At 41.9% G+C, this 18,032-nt stretch overlaps 1 protein-coding gene and 1 long non-coding RNA gene across 21 annotated transcripts in view; one reads left to right on the forward strand and one right to left on the reverse strand.

Moving 5' to 3' along the window:
• The window catches only part of DMD (dystrophin), a 991,104-nt gene that overhangs the window by 566,518 nt on the left and 406,554 nt on the right, over nt 1-18,032 (reverse strand). For all 20 annotated transcript variants that reach the window (XM_083734089.1, XM_083734109.1, XM_083734093.1 and 17 more), the window contains 3 exons: nt 17,740-17,827; nt 13,094-13,335; nt 11,075-11,255 (listed from right to left, as the gene is read on the reverse strand). In XM_083734089.1, the coding sequence (XP_083590215.1) occupies nt 11,075-11,255; nt 13,094-13,335; nt 17,740-17,827 (511 nt within the window). The remainder of the gene's footprint in view (nt 1-11,074; nt 11,256-13,093; nt 13,336-17,739; nt 17,828-18,032) is intronic.
• LOC310842606 overlaps nt 1-18,032 on the forward strand; it is a 438,867-nt gene that overhangs the window by 212,917 nt on the left and 207,918 nt on the right. The gene's annotated exons all lie outside the window — the stretch shown is intronic.

Genomic DNA, 18,032 nt, shown 5'->3' on the forward strand with positions numbered 1-18,032 from the left:
TTTGTGCAACTGTAACCATTACACAACAAAAACAAATCAACGCACCTCTTTTCAGATATGCACAACACAACAAAAGCAGACAAGCTGCAACTGTAGCCCTCCCAAAAAAAGAAGCAAAGCAAGGTTCTGTCAGGATTCACCCTCATCTTGCCAATCTCCCTCAGCTATAGTGGTTCTCAGAGTAGCCCAGGCCAAAATCTGGTCAAATACTGCACCTCCCAGCTCCCAGTGTTCTGCACTGTTTATCTGGACTCAACTGAGGATGCTGGTTCTTACTGGAGTATGCATCAGCTGATGGGGGGGAATGCTAAAAACAAGGCAAAATTGGAGTGATTCAAGGGTCTTTCTTTACCTTCTGAGTCAAATTGTGTGATCAATAACCTAATCCCTGCCAAATCAGATCAGGTCAGCCACAATGCCTTGCGTTGCTCTGTTACTCTGCTGTTTTTGTGATTTTCTACTTTTTCCTACATCTCTCTGTTTCCTGGAGCTTTTAAAGAAATGATTCTCCCTGCCGAAGAGCTCTGGATTGTTGTTGCTGTTCTTGTTTGTTGTTGCTGAAGTACAGCCGCAGAAGGTTTTTTAAAAATAAAAAACTCCTAAATTGTTCTGCTTTAACAACAACAAATCAGATCTCCTCTAAACTCCACATGAAGTTTTCAATACAAACTTACATTGTAAGGCCTCTTGGAGGAAACAAACAAGCACCAGGAAGAAAAGGTCAGTGTAAACTACAAAGTGTACAAGCACTCATTCACTTCTTAACTATTTTAAGATAAGAAAGACCAAGAGACAAAACCCTGCTACCTCCCCCCCTCCCAATAAGGGATTGTGAATTAAAATGGATTTCTTTTACTTCCTCACAAAAAGCACCTGGACCTAGTTGTCTGCACATTGACAGGCTTAATCCACTCCAGAGGGACTCCTGTGCCTATAAGTTTTATCCACTTTGGCCCCAAGGGAAAAACTTAAAGCCATTTTTATATTGCCATTTATAGCAAGTGGGAAAGCATGGAGCTTTATTTTATACAGAACAGCTTGGATCCTGAATTGTAGTTCTAAGTGAAGAGAGCATGGAGCATCTCAGAAACAGTTTGGTCTAAAAAGTGTTTGGTCTCTGTACTTTAAGTACCACTCTCTCTCATATGTTCTCTCCCCTGAAGTGTTTCACTCAATGATTCTTGCTCTGTTTGTGGTTCGAGGACCCGACCACCGCGACGTGAAAAGAAGACACAGGGACATGTGATATAAGGTTAATGGGCTAGAAAAGGCCACAACTTTATTGATTACAGCAATGAAAAGGTATTGGCTTAGGCATTGGATCGCGAAACAAGTGGGTTTATTCACCAGGGGTTCATCACCTGTTGATGCTAATCCAACTATAGGCTCACCCCTGCTGTCACCGCGGGTCGTGCCATGGCCTCCCGCCAAGCAGGCATCGGACAGAATACACGACCGCCAGATTCCTTTAACGGAATACCCCTAAACATTGAAGGCATAGGCGATGGCCACACCTAGCACTTCGACACACCACAGCACATTATTCCAATGCCTAACCTACCCACCAATACCACAAAAGTTGTGACGATTGCTACGAGGTAGGCGAAAAAACCAAAAAGCCTAATGCCAAATGGAAAAACTCCTACCAGGCCCCCCGTGCAACCGGGGCGACCAACCTAAGGTCCATAGCAAGGCCAATGACCTAAGCCCTAACTCAATGGGAGTGGAGGGTGGGTGATTCGCACAGGACGACGAAGAGAAATGAGGCCGGGGAGAGGCTGACGCTGCAGCATCAAGGCTGCTGGACACGCCCCCCCACGGCACCTGGTTGGACGGCCACCGGGGGGGCGTGAGCGCCAGCCAGGTGAGCTGGAAGCAGGGGGCTACGCCCCCTGCTAGGGGCGGTGTTCGGGCTCCCGCCCACAACCACTCCCCTCTCTTTCAGGGAGGAGAGTCTTTCCCATCCTACTGCCAGCTGAAGTGCAGCGTATAGCTATGAGCAGCAGGGTCTTTTGATTTGTGGCTAAGACATTTAGGAATGCAATTACCAGGGTGCCCATCTGGCCTGAGCACTGGGTGGTTAACATCTGGCTTTATCAAGAGGCCTTTGGAGTTGGCTGAATATTGGGGTGGTATCCAATCAACTTGTTTCATCAGTGCAAGGATTTCCACTTGCACAATGGAAGATTCCCTTCCTTCCCCTTTCCCCACGCACCCACTTGCACCTGCTGCAAATCTGCTCTGGAGGGTTGCAGGAAAACCCAGAACAGATTTAGGGTGCACAAGGAAGGGGTGGAGTTCCATTGCACAAGTAGAAATCCTTGTGCAAATGGAACAAGTTAGCTGGATACCTCATTAGTTTATGGTCTCTTGCTGCAGGTAATCAACATTTTCTTTTTCCTGCTGTTTTATCTATTAAGGTTTTGGTATTCTGTTTGAATTGTTTTATGATCAGCTGGAGTGCCATTTATTGCACATTTTAGGATTTCAACACCGTTAGTTATTGTGTTATTAGCTACCATTCTTTTGGAAAATAAAGCAGGGTAAAAATCTATTAAATAAATTGAAGCAAATGAAAAAAATAAATAGTAAATTGCTTCCCAGTGCCTTTTGATTACTTTCCTCATTGACTACTTTGGGGTTTTCAAATAAAGTTCTTGAGAGGATCTTTTCTTTTAAAAAGTCACCCAAAATTGAAGAAGGGCCAGGGCTGGATTTACTTATTCTTGGGTTACTATGATAGGACAACCTACATCTGACACAGTTTTCCTTTCAAATCAGTTTTTAAAGACACAAAGCCATCTCAAATTTGTGCTTGATGTACCATGAACATTTTGGCCCATACTCTTCTGCCACACCATAAAATAATCACTAGAATAAAAGGTCATTTTCAGGATTTGCAAACTTGAGCTTTTTGCCTTATATGAGAAAACCATTTGTGAAAATAACACAGAAAGGTTATGATTATTATGGTGGAGATTCAAAACATGTTTAAGAATGAGCACATCATACATGCAGTAAAGAAATAGGTAGAAGTCAGCATTTTCATTCTCTCCCATTGTTCCCAATCACATGTCTGTGTTTACATTCCATGCTTAGAAAGTGTGAGAACAGAAGCAAGTCCTATCTCTTGCATTGTTTTGTACGTTTGTACTTTTTCTCTGTCTTGGAGAAGATGTGAGAGGACGCCATGATTGCTTTGTCCTGTATATATTGCCTAATAAATATAATTTAGATGTCACACCTCGAAACCTCAGCTTCCAGCTTTACTCTGCTGTTTGAGTGTGCACATATTTTTGGATATGTGTCGCTGCTGCAACATTGCTGCTGTGGGACTGAAGAGTTATGAACGTCCTGGGCTGCGCTCCACAAGGAAGACACCAGGAGAGATTTGTCTCAGTTTGGGGGCTGTGCAGTGCCCACCCCCCAGGGCTTCCGACAGCATAATGTAATCAGCATGTTGCCTCAGATTATAACATGAAAAAGTTTAATTTTAGAATCAACAGGCTGGCCCAAGAATATTTCTCATATTCTCACATCTCATGTTATTTAGAATTGGAGTCTGTTTTAAAAACTACTACTGAAAGTGCCAATATCCTTTTTATGGTTCATGTTATTGTATTCAGAGTATCTATAAAAGCAATCTTCTCTTTGGGACATCTGTTAAATGTTTAGATTAGAACATTAACATAGCATTTTATTAAACTGCCCCCATTAGAATGGCATTGCAGATGCCTTAAAATAGGTTAACATCTGTGGAGGCACCAGCAACTCACTAGGGTATAAAATAAAGATCCATTCAAGCCAACTGGAATGTTGCCATTGATTTCAATAGGATGTGGCTTGCATGAGAGTGAAGCAGACACTTTCTGCTTTCAACAGTAGTTCTAATTGTAGCTGTTGAGAGAACTCAAACTGAGGAACACAAGTTGGAAATAATCCATTTTCTGACATTTGGCCATACAATATTAACTGTAAAAGCATACTACAGATCTGGAATGCCAATCTGTAACTGTATATAACAGCTTCACAAAGTTAATTCAGAAGACTTGCCTTTTCTCTGCTTAGCCTTGAGAGGCATAGCTATAGAAGACCCTATTCTCTTAGAAGTATTCCCAACTAACACCTGAAATCTGATCGATTTTTCATTATCCTGGATCCTTATAAACAGTTTTCAGTCAATCCTGACCCTTCTGCTATTCTATTTCCTATGCCCAGGGCTTGCCAGCCATAGAGGCAAATTGAGCAATTGCCTGGATTCAGAAGCAGTCACTGGGTAGAGTGAAGGCTCCAAGACTAGCTTTTCAGAGATGTGTCACTAGTGCTGACCAGGAGGGAGAGGGGCAAGACAACAAGGACATTGGTGCAGTGCGAGTGTAGCAAAGGAGCCGATTTGGCGCTCCTGAAAGTGCATCCACACCACCACACTGACCTCCCTGCTGCCTTGCCTGTTGTCCTTCTTGGCAAATGGCTAAAACCCCTCTGCTGGGAAGATAGTGTCGCAGATCAACCCCATGTGGTGAGCTGCTTATGCAGGGTCTGCCAGCTTTCCAGGGGTGCCTGAATAGGTTATGTAAATATGTTGGACAGAGAAACAGAAATATTTGTGTGCACTTTTCGAAAACCACCGAACAGCTGCAGGTGTGAATGAATTTGGGTCCTCCAGATGTTGCTGAACTACCTGTTATCCCTGGCCATTGGCCATGCTTGCTGGGGCTGATGGGAGTACAACAATATCTGAAGGGCCATAGGCTCCCCACACTTGTTCTAGGGGGTACAGTCCAGAGACTCTGGATCTTCACTGGCTGCCTGGGGCAGACACAGTTGCAAAGGACCAGAAATAAATAAGGGGGGAAACATTAAACATAAACCTGTCACAACTTGGTCACTTGATGTGTTACTGCTATGCTGTTTAATGTGCTTCATTCACCTAGGACAACATAATGTATCGGTGCAGGATGCCTGTAAATAGGAATTTCATGAGACTGAGAGCGAGGCCACTTGCATAAGCTTTGATACCTTAGATCAGTGTTTCCCAACCTTTTTTGGGCAAAGGCACACTTGTTTCATGAAAAAAATCTCGAGGCACACCACCATTAGAAAATGTTTAAAAAATTAACTCTGTGCCTATATTGACTATATATAAAGTAACTCTCTTTAATAGTAATCAAATAAACACAAAGAAAGTATTTTATAATTACTTTATTATGAAATAGTAAGTAAACAGAAATATGAAAAATTATAAAATACTTTATTCAGTGCGCAACCTGGGCCTGTTTGGCTGAACACAAAGCTGATATTCTGGCTGGAATCGAAGAAAGACACACACGTAGCTCTTCGTCAACAGCTCTCAGTCTCTCTCTGTATTTAGTTTTTATAGCAATCATGCTTGAAAAGCTAAACACACCAATTTAGGGCTTGTTCACGTGTATAGCAGCGAGCTTTGGGGGAATGAGTTGGTGTCAAACTCTAGAAACTTCCTGCCATGCAACTGCAGCTGGTCACATGAATGTCAGCCCCCTATACTGAACACAGCACACATCAGCTTTTAACACAAAACGCAGTGGCTGTGTGCAGTGTTGTAAACTAGCCTTTAGTCTGTGAATGTCAATGATTCTCAGCTATGAAGGTCCCACAAATGTGGGGGGAAATGCTCTCAGGACCAAACCAAATGAGGCAGAGGAGGCCATTGATCAGCTTCTGCCACATTTTAAAGCCTCAAAGCAGTCCTGAGGTTGCTCATTTGATTTGGGGAAAGTGTAGAGTCCACCCATTCCTTTTGTATCCTTTCTCAATCTGTCCTGCTTCACTATACCTATGCACCAGTCCCTCTCGTCCTTACACAACTACCTGGCCATTCTGCACTCTCACTTCTACAGGTGTGGCTCTCTCTTTCTCCTCCTCTCCACATATGAGCTGCATCACACCACACCAACACAAACAAACACACTCCAGCTTCTTAATGCTGCCTGCTTCCTCAGAGAGAGGTGGCTGGGCTCAACCCTCCTTCTGAGCAACGTTGTTGACCCACGCTGAAAAACTGCTGCCTGCACACTCTGCACATGTTCAGAGGCGCCGACTGTGAGAGTTCTGGGGCGCCGAGGCGAGGCCAAGGCTGACGCTGCCTCAGGTGCGTCTCCCTCCCTGCACCTGCGTCAAGCTCCAGCCCGCGTCCCTCACATGCCTCCCCCCTCACCGGAGGGAGCTCGCGGCCGTAGAGCGGGGCCGCCAACAGCAGGAGGATCCCGGCGCGCATCCAGCCCGACGGCTCCATCTCTGCCACCGCCGACAACAACCTCCACCACAGAAGTCTCTCCTCAGAGCACGGGGGCGGCTCACCCCCGCCGCCCCGCCCACCAAAGCCTCGATTGGGCTGCGCCGCTCAGGTATGCCGAAGCCATTGGCTGCGGGAGGTGGCACTCTTATCTCCCTTTCAGACAGCAGACAGCCTCTTCTGACAGCTCCTCTGCCATTCGCGCAGCGACCCCAGCCTCTATTTTCTAAGTGGTTTACAGGGCTGCCAATTGCGGCGCAGCAGCCAACCCTGCCCCCACCCCCCTGTGGCCATTGGCTACCTCCTAATACCAGCCTCCTCCTCCTAATTCTCTAGCTGGGCAGCATCACCCCACTTTGGAGAGCACCTTGCCCATTGGCTAGCTGCCTACCAGCGTTTCCCCTTAAAGCTCCTAGGAGTAATCTTAGCCTCCTCGCTGCTGTGCTCCGATTGGTTAGAAGAGGGTGGCAATAAGGCTTTTTTTTTTTAATTGGCGGAAATTCGATGCTGCTTTCGTCCTAGGGATTCTTGGAGTGGCTCGGAGCGTTTGGGATGGAGATTTGGGAAGCGAGCGGCGATGGGATGTGGGAGCTCGCTCGCTCGCCGCCCCTCGTGTGTTCGCCGCCGCCGCCCCGCCTCTCGCCGCCCGACTCGCCCGCCTCTCCCACGGCACACCAGGCAACGTCTCGCGGCACACTAGTGTGCCGCGGAACACCGGTTGGGAAACACTGCCTTAGATAAGCATCAAGCACTTGTAGGTAAGACTAAGGTGAGCAGAGGAGTTGTAACAAAAGCTATGGTGGTCTTGACTTGGAATCAGCTGCTGCATGCCTCATTCTCCAGATGTTTACCATGGGGCAGGACAAGACAAGGGAAAGTCAGATCCAGGTCCTGGTGTAGCATCTTTTTCTCACCAGAATACTTAGCAATAAATTGATGCTCATGCATCATTTTTGCTGAGAAGAAAACATCAGATTTATATTCTTCAAAATGGAAGTTATGTGTGAAGCATCTCTATCCTGCCACTGGGATCTTGGGACTTGTATTCACAGTTCCCACCGGGAAAATATATGCCACCAAGGCCTGAAATTACCTGCCTATGCCACTTTCCTCTGCTCCAGGCATTCAGCCATGAGGAGTGGCTAATTTGCAAGTGCCTTGTGAACACTTGAGCCTTTGTGAACATTTGATTGGAACTCTTAAATAGATTCAGGACAGATAACACGATATTCACACTTCACTACCCAGAAGAGGCTTTTCCATCTTCTTCAAGTCTCCCTCTTTCAACTTTTGGATTCCTATTCACAAGTAACTTCTTCACCAAAATCTTTTCTGAACCACTGTAGCTTCCTCGTTTCTGCAGCATATGCCACCTATGACTTCTCCGTCAGCCCATTTTACTGTCCTTTATTTCACCCTGTCCTCTTCCTCACTTTTGCCTTGTACATCTTACTGCACACCTACTGTACAAGCCAATACACCTACTGCATTAAAACCAATTTAAATATGCTTTTTTTACCCAGAGAAACCTTTGTAACTGTAGTTGAATAAAAGAGCTATGGCTCTCCAACACAGTAAAGAGATAAAGAATTTCTTTCAGAAAACCAAGTGTTTGGTTGCTGTAAACAGATTTTGCATATGTAATGTACTTATAGGCCTGTATATTCTAACTTCTCAGAACAGGCTCTTTGTCACTTCTGTGTCCTACATAGCACCTAATATGACTTCATATTCATGTGTGGTAATGGCAGTAACAAAGGCAGTGGAAATTTCCTGATGTTTCATAGGCATGGGACACACACACACACACACACACACACACTTCTATCTATTCCCCACAGTTTTAACAACATATTGCAGAATTTGAAAACCAACACAATGACAAAATATAATATATGCCCAGCTACTAGTTTAATAAGTTTATCTGATGTACTACTATGGTAGAAGAAGTTGAATAAAGAGCATTCACTGAGGTTATTCACTGGAGTTTTTCTTCTAAATTATTTATATGAAAACAAACATCACTTGCTTTATTATAGTGTACTGGATGATTGCTGAAAAGCTTTTCATGGATAGTAGTTTGCATATGTTACTGGAAAAAATATAGAGCAGGGATAGAAAAGAAGATATTATCTAATAAATTTCACAATTGGTTTCTCCTTTTAAAGAGAAAATAATTAATCAAGAAAATGAGATTGTATTTGTGTTGCAAAATATAAGCCACTTTCATCTGTATCCGACAATGCAGCCTAGGAAATATTATCTTAAAAAGTGATAAATTCAGCAAAAAAGAATCATGTTGCAACAGAATAATTCAAAAGAGCATTCAGTATTTTTAACAAAAACTATTGCTGCAAAGTATAATGCTTCAAACTGCTTGAGGCCTAAAGTATAAATTGCACTGCTAGCAATAATGTGACACAATATTTTTAATTTTCCTACACAATGTTTGTACAAAATATCCTTACCACAGCATTCTGTGTTATGTTATATATGAGCCATTATTAAGAAGCAGAATACTATTAAAATGTATACAAAGGATCAGATTCAGAGCTGCTCTTCCGTGAAAAATGTTTCCTACTTGCAAAAGGGAGGCTGAGATCCAATGGAGGATCTCACTGGAGGAAGGAGGCAATTTCTGACTTCCATTCTCTCTGCAGCTCCCACCCACATGCCACCTCAGCTCCTCCACACCTCCAGAACAGTTTGGGGAGATACAGAAAGCTACAATGGAAGGAGGAATCAGTGAAAAATCATGCTTCCCCTTATTCTCCAATGGAAGTGTTCCATGAGCAGAGTGTCCTACTCACAAGAACTTAAATGCAAACCAAAAATGTTAAAAATATGCATGTTCTTCAAACTTCTGAAAACAAAAAACAAAAAATGAAAGAAAGAAAGTAAAATATTAACATTTTGGTTACATGCTTTATATGCTCTTTTTGACTGATACAGGGTTTTCTAGAAGTACACTCTGGTAGATGAGTTCATGGCTACATACAAAGGACAACTGATAGAAAAATTATGCCTTCTCAGCAAACCAGTCCCAAATAATAGTTTCAGCTTCTCCGTACATTTTCACAGACCAAAAAAAGGTTAAATTAACTGTTCAATAACTAGCATGAAAACGACAAGGTGAGGGGGGAAATCTACTTGATTATATTCTAACATGGAGCCTTCGTAATTCTCAAATTTTCTAAATCGTACTTAGGAAATAAGTCATGATAATTACCCTGTGTAGTTGTCCAATGAAAATGGTTACTAACTTCTAGAACGCTAATCTGATGCAAAAACAGGGCACCAACCTATATGTTTTAGGATTGCCAGTAGATGCCAGTTTGAAGCCTCATTTTGGTGTCGAGATTATAGCCTTCATTTAAATTTTGGAAACAGGAAATGAGAAAAATTGACTGCTATAGTTTCAGAATTATGAAGGAAAAATTTCCACACCTTTTCAGAATAATGCACTTCCTTTTCTGATGGCAAAAAATGATTGTTTTAAATGTGCAATATAAGCTACATTGCCTAGCATAGCTTTATTGTTTGAAACATGCAGTTCCTAGCATCTGAGTTTCCTCAGGCATGGATCAGTCAGTACATCTGCAACAGCCACTAGAAGGAGCTAAAGGTAAAGGTAAAGGTACCCCTGCCCGTACGGGCCAGTCTTGACAGACTCTGGGGTTGTGCGCCCATCTCACTTAAGAGGCCAGGGGCCAGCGCTGTCCGGAGACACTTCCGGGTCACGTGGCCAGCGTGACATTGCTGCTCTGGCGAGCCAGAGCCGCACACGGAAACGCCGTTTACCTTCCCGCTGGTAAGCGGTCCCTATTTATCTACTTGCACCCGGAGGTGCTTTCGAACTGCTAGGTTGGCAGACGCTGGGACCGAGCAGCGGGAGCGCACCCCGCCGCAGGGATTCGAACCGCCAACCTTTCGATCGGCAAGTCCTAGGCGCTGAGGCTTTAACCCACAGCGCCACCTGCGTCCCTTTATAGCTTTATTGTTTGAAACATGCAGTTCCTAGCATCTGAGTTTCCTCAGGCATGGATCAGTCAGTACATCTGCAACAGCCACTAGAAGGAGCTAGTATTATGTAAAAGTTAAAAAGTATGATTTTTCCTTCAATACAGAACATGAGATACACTTCAAACCACACAGAAAGGCAACACTTTTGTTTTCTTCCTAACCATATAAATAAAGCAAAATGTTGTACTTCAACATTCAAATATATTTGTTAACTTTGTTAACTTCTCAACAATTGAAAAAAGGTATTTCAAAAGTACAAGCTTTTAGTGAAACTTTATAAAGCTATCACAAGAATTCAGACTAACCACAAACTTAGTCCCAACATATATCAACATCTGCAAAAGTCTCATCCTTTCTCCTGCTTGCTAACACTTTCCCTTACAAACAGGAACCAGCTTTGTTTCTCTAAATTAGCTACACTATCAATAAAACTCTTTTGCATATTCCACAGAACACTGTAGGTACATGCGCAGAATGTATTGTAATTTACATTACAAACAAGATTTAAAGACTCATAATGCTGATTCAAGGGGGCATCACGTTCTGTAACCAATAAAGTTGTGGCCTAAATTTGCCCATTAACATTAACCTTAAATTCTGCGTCTTTGTGTCTTTATTCTCCTGGGGGTGGCTTGGGGGCCTTGACATACAAGTGAAAATCCTTGTGCTGATGGGATGTGTACTCTTTTGGATACAACCCATTTTCACACACACACATGTCAAATTAAATGTCTGCTTTTTGGAAGGCAATGAGGTATAAATAACAGTAACACTTACTTCTTTGTAGATGCTTTTCTCTAGCTCTCACATCATCATAAACTTGATTGAAGTGGTTGGTAAAAGCAACAAGATCTGCTTCTAGAAACATTGGACCTTGTTGTTTCTCTTTTAATGCTTTGCTTTGAACCTTTAGTTTTTCTATCTGAGGCTGAAGGGTTGATAAGTGGATGACTTCATCCTGTATAATAATATATAAATATATTTTAAAAATAAGAATGCATTAATTTATTTTTATTTCAAGAAGTTATATACCACTTCACATCTGTATATGGTGTTGTACAGTAACAAGAAAAAGATGCGATAAAAATAAAACCACTTAAAACTATCCATAAAATCAGAAAACTTACTTAAAATGCCTGCTGAAGTCTATATTTCTCTCATTCAAAAAACGTTTTTGTCATTGGAAGCTCAGATGGCATCAATGGCTAGGCGTGTTTTTTACCAGCTACAACTGGTATGCCAACTACAGCCATTCTTGGACAAAGATAGCCAAGACTTGTTTATTGCAATGTTCTCTGTTCTCTGGGCAGGCAGAGTAGCTTAGTAGTCAAACCCTCTTCTCAGGGAACTCTGGAATTGTAGCTCTGTGATGGGAATAGGGGTCTCCTAACTATTTTCCAACGGGACATCGGTGGCGCTGCGGGTTAAACCACTGAGCCTAGGACTTGCCAATCAGAAGGTCGGCGTTTCGAATCCCCGCCACGGGGTGAGCTCCCATTGTTCGATCCCTGCTCCTGCCAATCTAGCAGTTCGAAAGCACATCAAAGTGCAAGTAGATAAATAGGTACCGCTCCGACGGGAACATAAACGGCGTTTCCGTGTGCTGTTCTGGTTTGCCAGAAGCAGCTTAGTCATGCTGGCCACATGACCCGGAATCTGTACACCAGGCCAGCTCCCTTGGCCAATTAAGTGAGATAAGTGCCGCAACCCCAGAGTCAGTCACGACTGGACCTATTAGTCAGGGGTTCCTTTACCTTTACCTAACTATTTTCCAAACCCTTAATAAACCACAGTTCCCAGGATTTTTTCTTGGGGGGGGGGGACCACGACTGCTTCAAGTGGTACAGTACTGTTTTAAATGTATAGTGCAAATGGGCAGATAGTCTAATCACCACACCACAGAGTTTTGTACTAATTATCAAATGAGATCTAAGAGCCACCTGCAATCCACCCATAGACATTGGAGATAGAATTGTAATATTTACCTAGTGTAGACAATTTCCATTTGCATAAAACATATCACTTTCCCTTTCCCTGTATTTTCAATCCCTTATGCAACATTCAAGAGTCTCCACAGTGTCTACTGTGAGATGCTCTAGGTATCTGTCAAAGCCACCTTGATCTCCTTTAGCAGGAAAATGGTAGGCGTGCCTCTGTTTGCCATAGCTTCTCATTCATAACATGCTTATTACTTCTCACTCCTTCCCCTTCCCGATTTAACTTGCATTCTCAGCAGAAGAGCAAGAAAGGCAGATATTAAAATGCAATATGCAAAATTTTGCATCAGCTTTTGTGTCCCGTGGTTGGAGGTCATGCACGACATTTGCTGCTGCCCTTCACTATTACTGAATGGTCATTACTAAGGGAAGAGAATTGTGGAATAGTCTATATGGGGCAGATCTCATGGGATCACACTGTACATACATGAGGCCAGCATAAGACCTGTAGAAGTGTTGTGCTCATGTGACAGTTTGTGTACAATTTGACGCTCTAATTTTCATGATGGAAGCATGAAAATGGGGAAATCCATATAGAACATTTGCGTGGAGCACCACCTGTTCAAATAAAATACATTGCACCACTATGCCAACACAGCCCAGTGACAAGCTGAAAATGCCAATAATGTGAGCAGGCCCTGTTTCTTGATCCTCTTATAGGACTGCCAATATAGCTGAACAGTAAAATACAAATTTCCTTTTTCCCACTCTGCAGAAAAAACCTGATTGTTAGACCTAAAGGAGATGCAGCAATATGTATGCAGCACAATACTGCAAAGACCAGGACAGAATTCCTAACCTTGCACTTATCTAGCTGTGTTTTCACTGCACCAGGATCTGCCGTTGGTGTGGGTTGTGCTTTCAGCCAGTTTTCAGCAGTAATTACTGTCTGCTCCAATTGCTGCAGCTGGGAGTAGAAGGCAATGATGTTATTTTGGTACTCCAGCCATGCTAGTCTTTCACTCAGCAACTGACAGAACTCAATCCAGCGATTGTTCAATTGCTCTGAGGCTTGTTTGATGTTGTCAGCATTAAGCCCCTCTAAAATGAAGGAAGGAAAGATTTGGGGGAGGGGGGGAGAGAGAGAAGTTTAAAACGTTTATTTTTAGGTCACAGTGGATAAAAAAAGAAGAAATTTAACAACCCTATTTCTCTATCAGAAATCTCATAAAACCGACAAATGATTTATCATCAAAGAAATGATCCTGAACATACAGATGTTGTGCGTTAGTGGAGAGAGGATTTTAATGCCCCTGTAAAAGTCTAGGAAAGTATTATTGCTAAGATGAACTGCACTGCAAAAATGAAGCATTAGGATAAGATAATGTAGAACTAATGAAATCAATTGTGTGAAATGGGAAGTTACACAGAAGAAGAAGACAAATTTTTCCACCAGGCAGCAAATGTAAACTAGTACAGTATGTATTCACACATGTACTAGGAACAGGGTGAATATTGCCAAAGCCCTACATATACTACATAGAAAAACATTATTATGACTATTTTGGAAGTTCAATACACCAAGTAATTGCCCCAGATAACAGAGATACAATTTGCTAATTTACATCCTCACAGATTACAAATCAAAAGGGTCAGAGAAAGGACAGCAAGCAGGAAACACAGAGTACAAAGAGCCCACAGAGCAAACGCCAGACCATCCCAAATCACAGGATGCCAACAAGGAAGAGAATGATGAACAGCATTTGCCAGAGCAAATGTTAACACAATATAATATCAAAGGCAGTGATGTTGGGGAAATCCTAGCACTGTATATCTGGAAGTCTTTGATTACTGGATTGTATATAAAACATTTTTTTAAACCCTAATCATTATTTTGCTACATTCTCAGTAAAATAGAATATCCAGAAACTGTCCAGTTGGGAACACACCAATGGGTAGTAAAGGCTGCCATGATCCCCTCTTCCTCATTATCCACATAAAATGCCATATCCTGGTTCCCTTATCATATCCCAAAAGAGGGGAAGGTGGGGCTCGTCAACCTGGGAAGGTAGCCTATCTAGGTTAAGGTTACCAGATTTTTTTCAATGAATCCCGGGACACTTTTCAACTTCAATGGATTTTGTATGGGGACTGATTTGGAAATCCGGGGACTGTCCCTGGGAAATGGGGGCGTCTGGTAACCTTAATCTAGGTCAAGAAGAATAAAAAAAAAAAATTCCTTCCAGTAGCACCTTAAAGACCAACTAAGTCAGTTCTTGGTATGAGCTTTCGTGTGCATGCACACTTCTTCAGATACACAGTGTATCTGAAGAAGTGTGCATGCACACGAAAGCTCATACCAAGAACTGACTTAGTTGGCCTTTAAGGTGCTACTGGAAGGAATTTTTTTTTGTTGTTGTTTTACTATGGCAGACCAACACGGCTACCTATCTGTAACTGGAACTAGGTCAAGAAGAACTCTGATCCTAAACCTAAACTGGGATTCTGTGAAAGCGAAATGAAATGCTGCAGCAGTCCTTCTGGCGGCCATGCAGGCAAAGGGGAGGGGAGCCAGCATTACATAAGGCTGAAGTTTTGCTCATGCTCTTGATTGCTAATTCAGGTATCACTAAGCTGTACAAAAAGAGCCTGGCTGGATCAGGCCAATGGCCCATCTAGTCCAGCAGCCTGGCTTAAGCCTTCTGTCTCCCTAAGGGCAAATTAAGGATACAATCCTTAATTGAATTCAATGAGATTTAGGCCTCACCTGAAAATCAAGTAAGATATTTATAAAAAAATAATCCAAAGTATAGGGCCCTCTGATTTCCACTGGGACTGTAGCATGCAGAGAAGGGAGGTTTAAACCTTACCATCCCAAACATGACCGCCAATGGAAATCATGTCCTGGTGCTGCAGTTTACAATATGGGAGAGGGGGGTGCTTCCATTGGCACATGAATATTTCTTTTCTTTTACTAATGGCAATTTTTATCAGGATCTCAGATGACAAAGGATCAAACTCCTCTGCTTGTACACTATAGTCTTGAGGGAAATTGGGAAACCCTTAACTAGGATTTTAAATTATTTTTAAAAAACCTAATATGGCTGCAAGCCAAGTATTTTGCATAACATATAAATAAGACCTTACTTTTTGAATAGACGTGCATAGGATTGCTCTGGAAGGATGAGTGTAATAACTTTAAATATCGTGTGTGTGTGTGTGCAAATTTAAGCTGATTTAATTGAATATAATGGTTTAATTTCATGGTTTATTGCAAGTTATATTACATAACAGAGTTGCTTTGCACTAACCACTAGTCCTTCCTGAATACATAATTTTGGAGGGGAAACGTTGCCACTGTTGTTAAGCAGGTACATAACTCTTTCCATCAACATCAGGCATGATGAATAATACAATATCAATTCTGTGGTAATATATTATAATTTCAAGGTTAATGGCTCATAAATCGTTTCACATTTTATATTCAGAACAACCCCTGATATCGGCAGTGAATAAATACATTGTCCCCAAAGGACATAGAGATCAGTACCTGAAGTGCCTTCATTAATTTTATTACCTTGTGTACTGTGCATATCAAATTGTGTTAAAATAATTTTAATTGTTCAGCACCTTATATACAAAGTCTTCTGAAATGCCACTTAATGTGAAGTATACCTTGTCAAATGCGTTCTTCATTAGCCATAGCTTCAATGTAGAGCAATAAGTTTTAGCTCTCGACTTCCAAGGATACTTGGAATGAATATACCAGATTTCATCCTCATTATGTGTCATATCATTACAAATTCACTTTGTACTCATTTTGATGCCTCCTAACATAATATATTCAGGGAGCATCTATTTCAGTACAACAAGAACTTTGTTCTAATCTGTCATAACAACCAATCATCCATTCATATTTCTACAAAATGCTACACTGGTATCAGGATGGAAGGTACTTCAACAATACTCACACATAAAGTCTTGTTGATGTTTTAAATGAGAAAACTTTCAACTGTAAATGCTTCCCAGACAGCTGGCATAACAGAGAAGGAGCTATAGCACAAGATCACAATGTGTCTTTTATATGCAGAAGGCTCTGGGTTCAATCCCCAGCATCTCGATTTAGCTCTATCAGATAGCAGGTGATGTGAAAGAGCCACTGGTGGTCAGAGAAGACAACATTGGGCTACACAGTACAAGGCAGCTTCGTATGCTGCTAAGCCAATCAATTATTTTATCTTAACAGCAGGACACTTAGCAGAAGCTAAGGCAACAATTGGTGCTTGGTCCTCAGCATTACCGCACTACTCAGAGCTAACCCTACCATTGGGCAGACTGAGGCAACTATCCCAGGCAGATGATATTGAGGGATAGGATGACAGTGAGGGCAGCCCACTTAGGACCCCTACTGAGTCCACTGGCCACACCCAGAAATAGGAAGGTCACGTAGAAAAATGATGGGGGACATTTCCCCAATTTTCTCTCTCTGTGTGTGGTGTGTGTGTGTGCCAGGCCATCATATCTCTATAACTATACCGCTCTATGGTAGGGCACAGCTGTGCTACACAGCATATCCCAGGCCCTCTAAATGTGCAATGAAAGATGCTATCTTGCCAGTATGTTTCTGTATGTAGAAGAGTAAAAGACCTAGAAATCTACTCCAAGATATAACAGTTAGATCTGTACTCTTTGCACTCTGTTATTTAGTGCATAAGAACAGCCTAGGTATTTAATCAATTAGATTTTCTTTTTTTTAAAAAATCCAATTCACAATCAAAGTGGAACAATAAACATTATATGGTAACTGCCCATATAACTGCCCATCAGAGAAACTGATCTTTGAATTATCTATTTAATGGGAAGCAAAATGCACAGAGATGGCAAATAGGATTGTAAAAACTGGTATTGAAAATATTGTTGGTGGTAGATGCACAGACTGAAAGAAGAGACAGATAAAGTAAAAAAGGTAGGTTGGCAGGCAGGAACAAGTGGATACAAACACTTAAAGGAAAGAAGAAAAGCATACTATTATGGGGTAAAGGAGACAAGTTGAAGAAACTACAGGAAAGCCATATGATCAAAGTGACACACACTAAAAATAAGGTCTAATCCTTTTCAGATAATTTAACTTTTAATCTAGTTTCCTCAAGTTTTAAGATGATAAACAAATTCAGTTCCAAAGCTTAAGACCAAAAAATGGGACTGTGAACTGAATTCGTATATGAGGATTGAGACCAGCTTGCTAATAGCCTGGACCCTATTTTTTTTTTGGGGGGGAGAAATAGTTTTGAACTATGTCTCAGCACATGGTGCTAAATTTCAAGTGTTTCTCCTTTTCTAATTAAAATATATCATTCAAAAGAAACATACGAAAAATACAAACTTACTTTAATTAACTGTTCCTTCACAAAGTGCTTTGCTAATATAATTCATGTGAAAAATATGAACTTGTGTGTTTTATCAAATCCCTAAGAAGATTATCTAAATCAACTGCCATGTAATTACCATTCACCATCTGTTCCACCAGGGCCTCAGCTGATCTGCTTGCATCTTGGAGTTTCCGGTACTTCTCAGGCTTTTCTCGTTCGATGGCCTGCAACATGAGAGCAATAGTTGACTATTTCACAAGGAAGACATTTAAAAATGAGTTATAACCTGATGAACAAGAACCTAACGCTCATGGTTGCATAACTATGTTTAAAACAAACAATAGCTGTCCCTTTTACAGCTAATAAGGGACACGGATGGCGCTGTGGTTTAAACCACTGTACCACTTGGACTTGCCAATCGGCAGTTCA

The sequence above is a fragment of the Podarcis gaigeae genome, assembly GCF_964106915.1.
Source record: "Podarcis gaigeae genome assembly, chromosome: 4".
Taxonomy (NCBI): Eukaryota; Metazoa; Chordata; class Lepidosauria; order Squamata; family Lacertidae; genus Podarcis; species Podarcis gaigeae.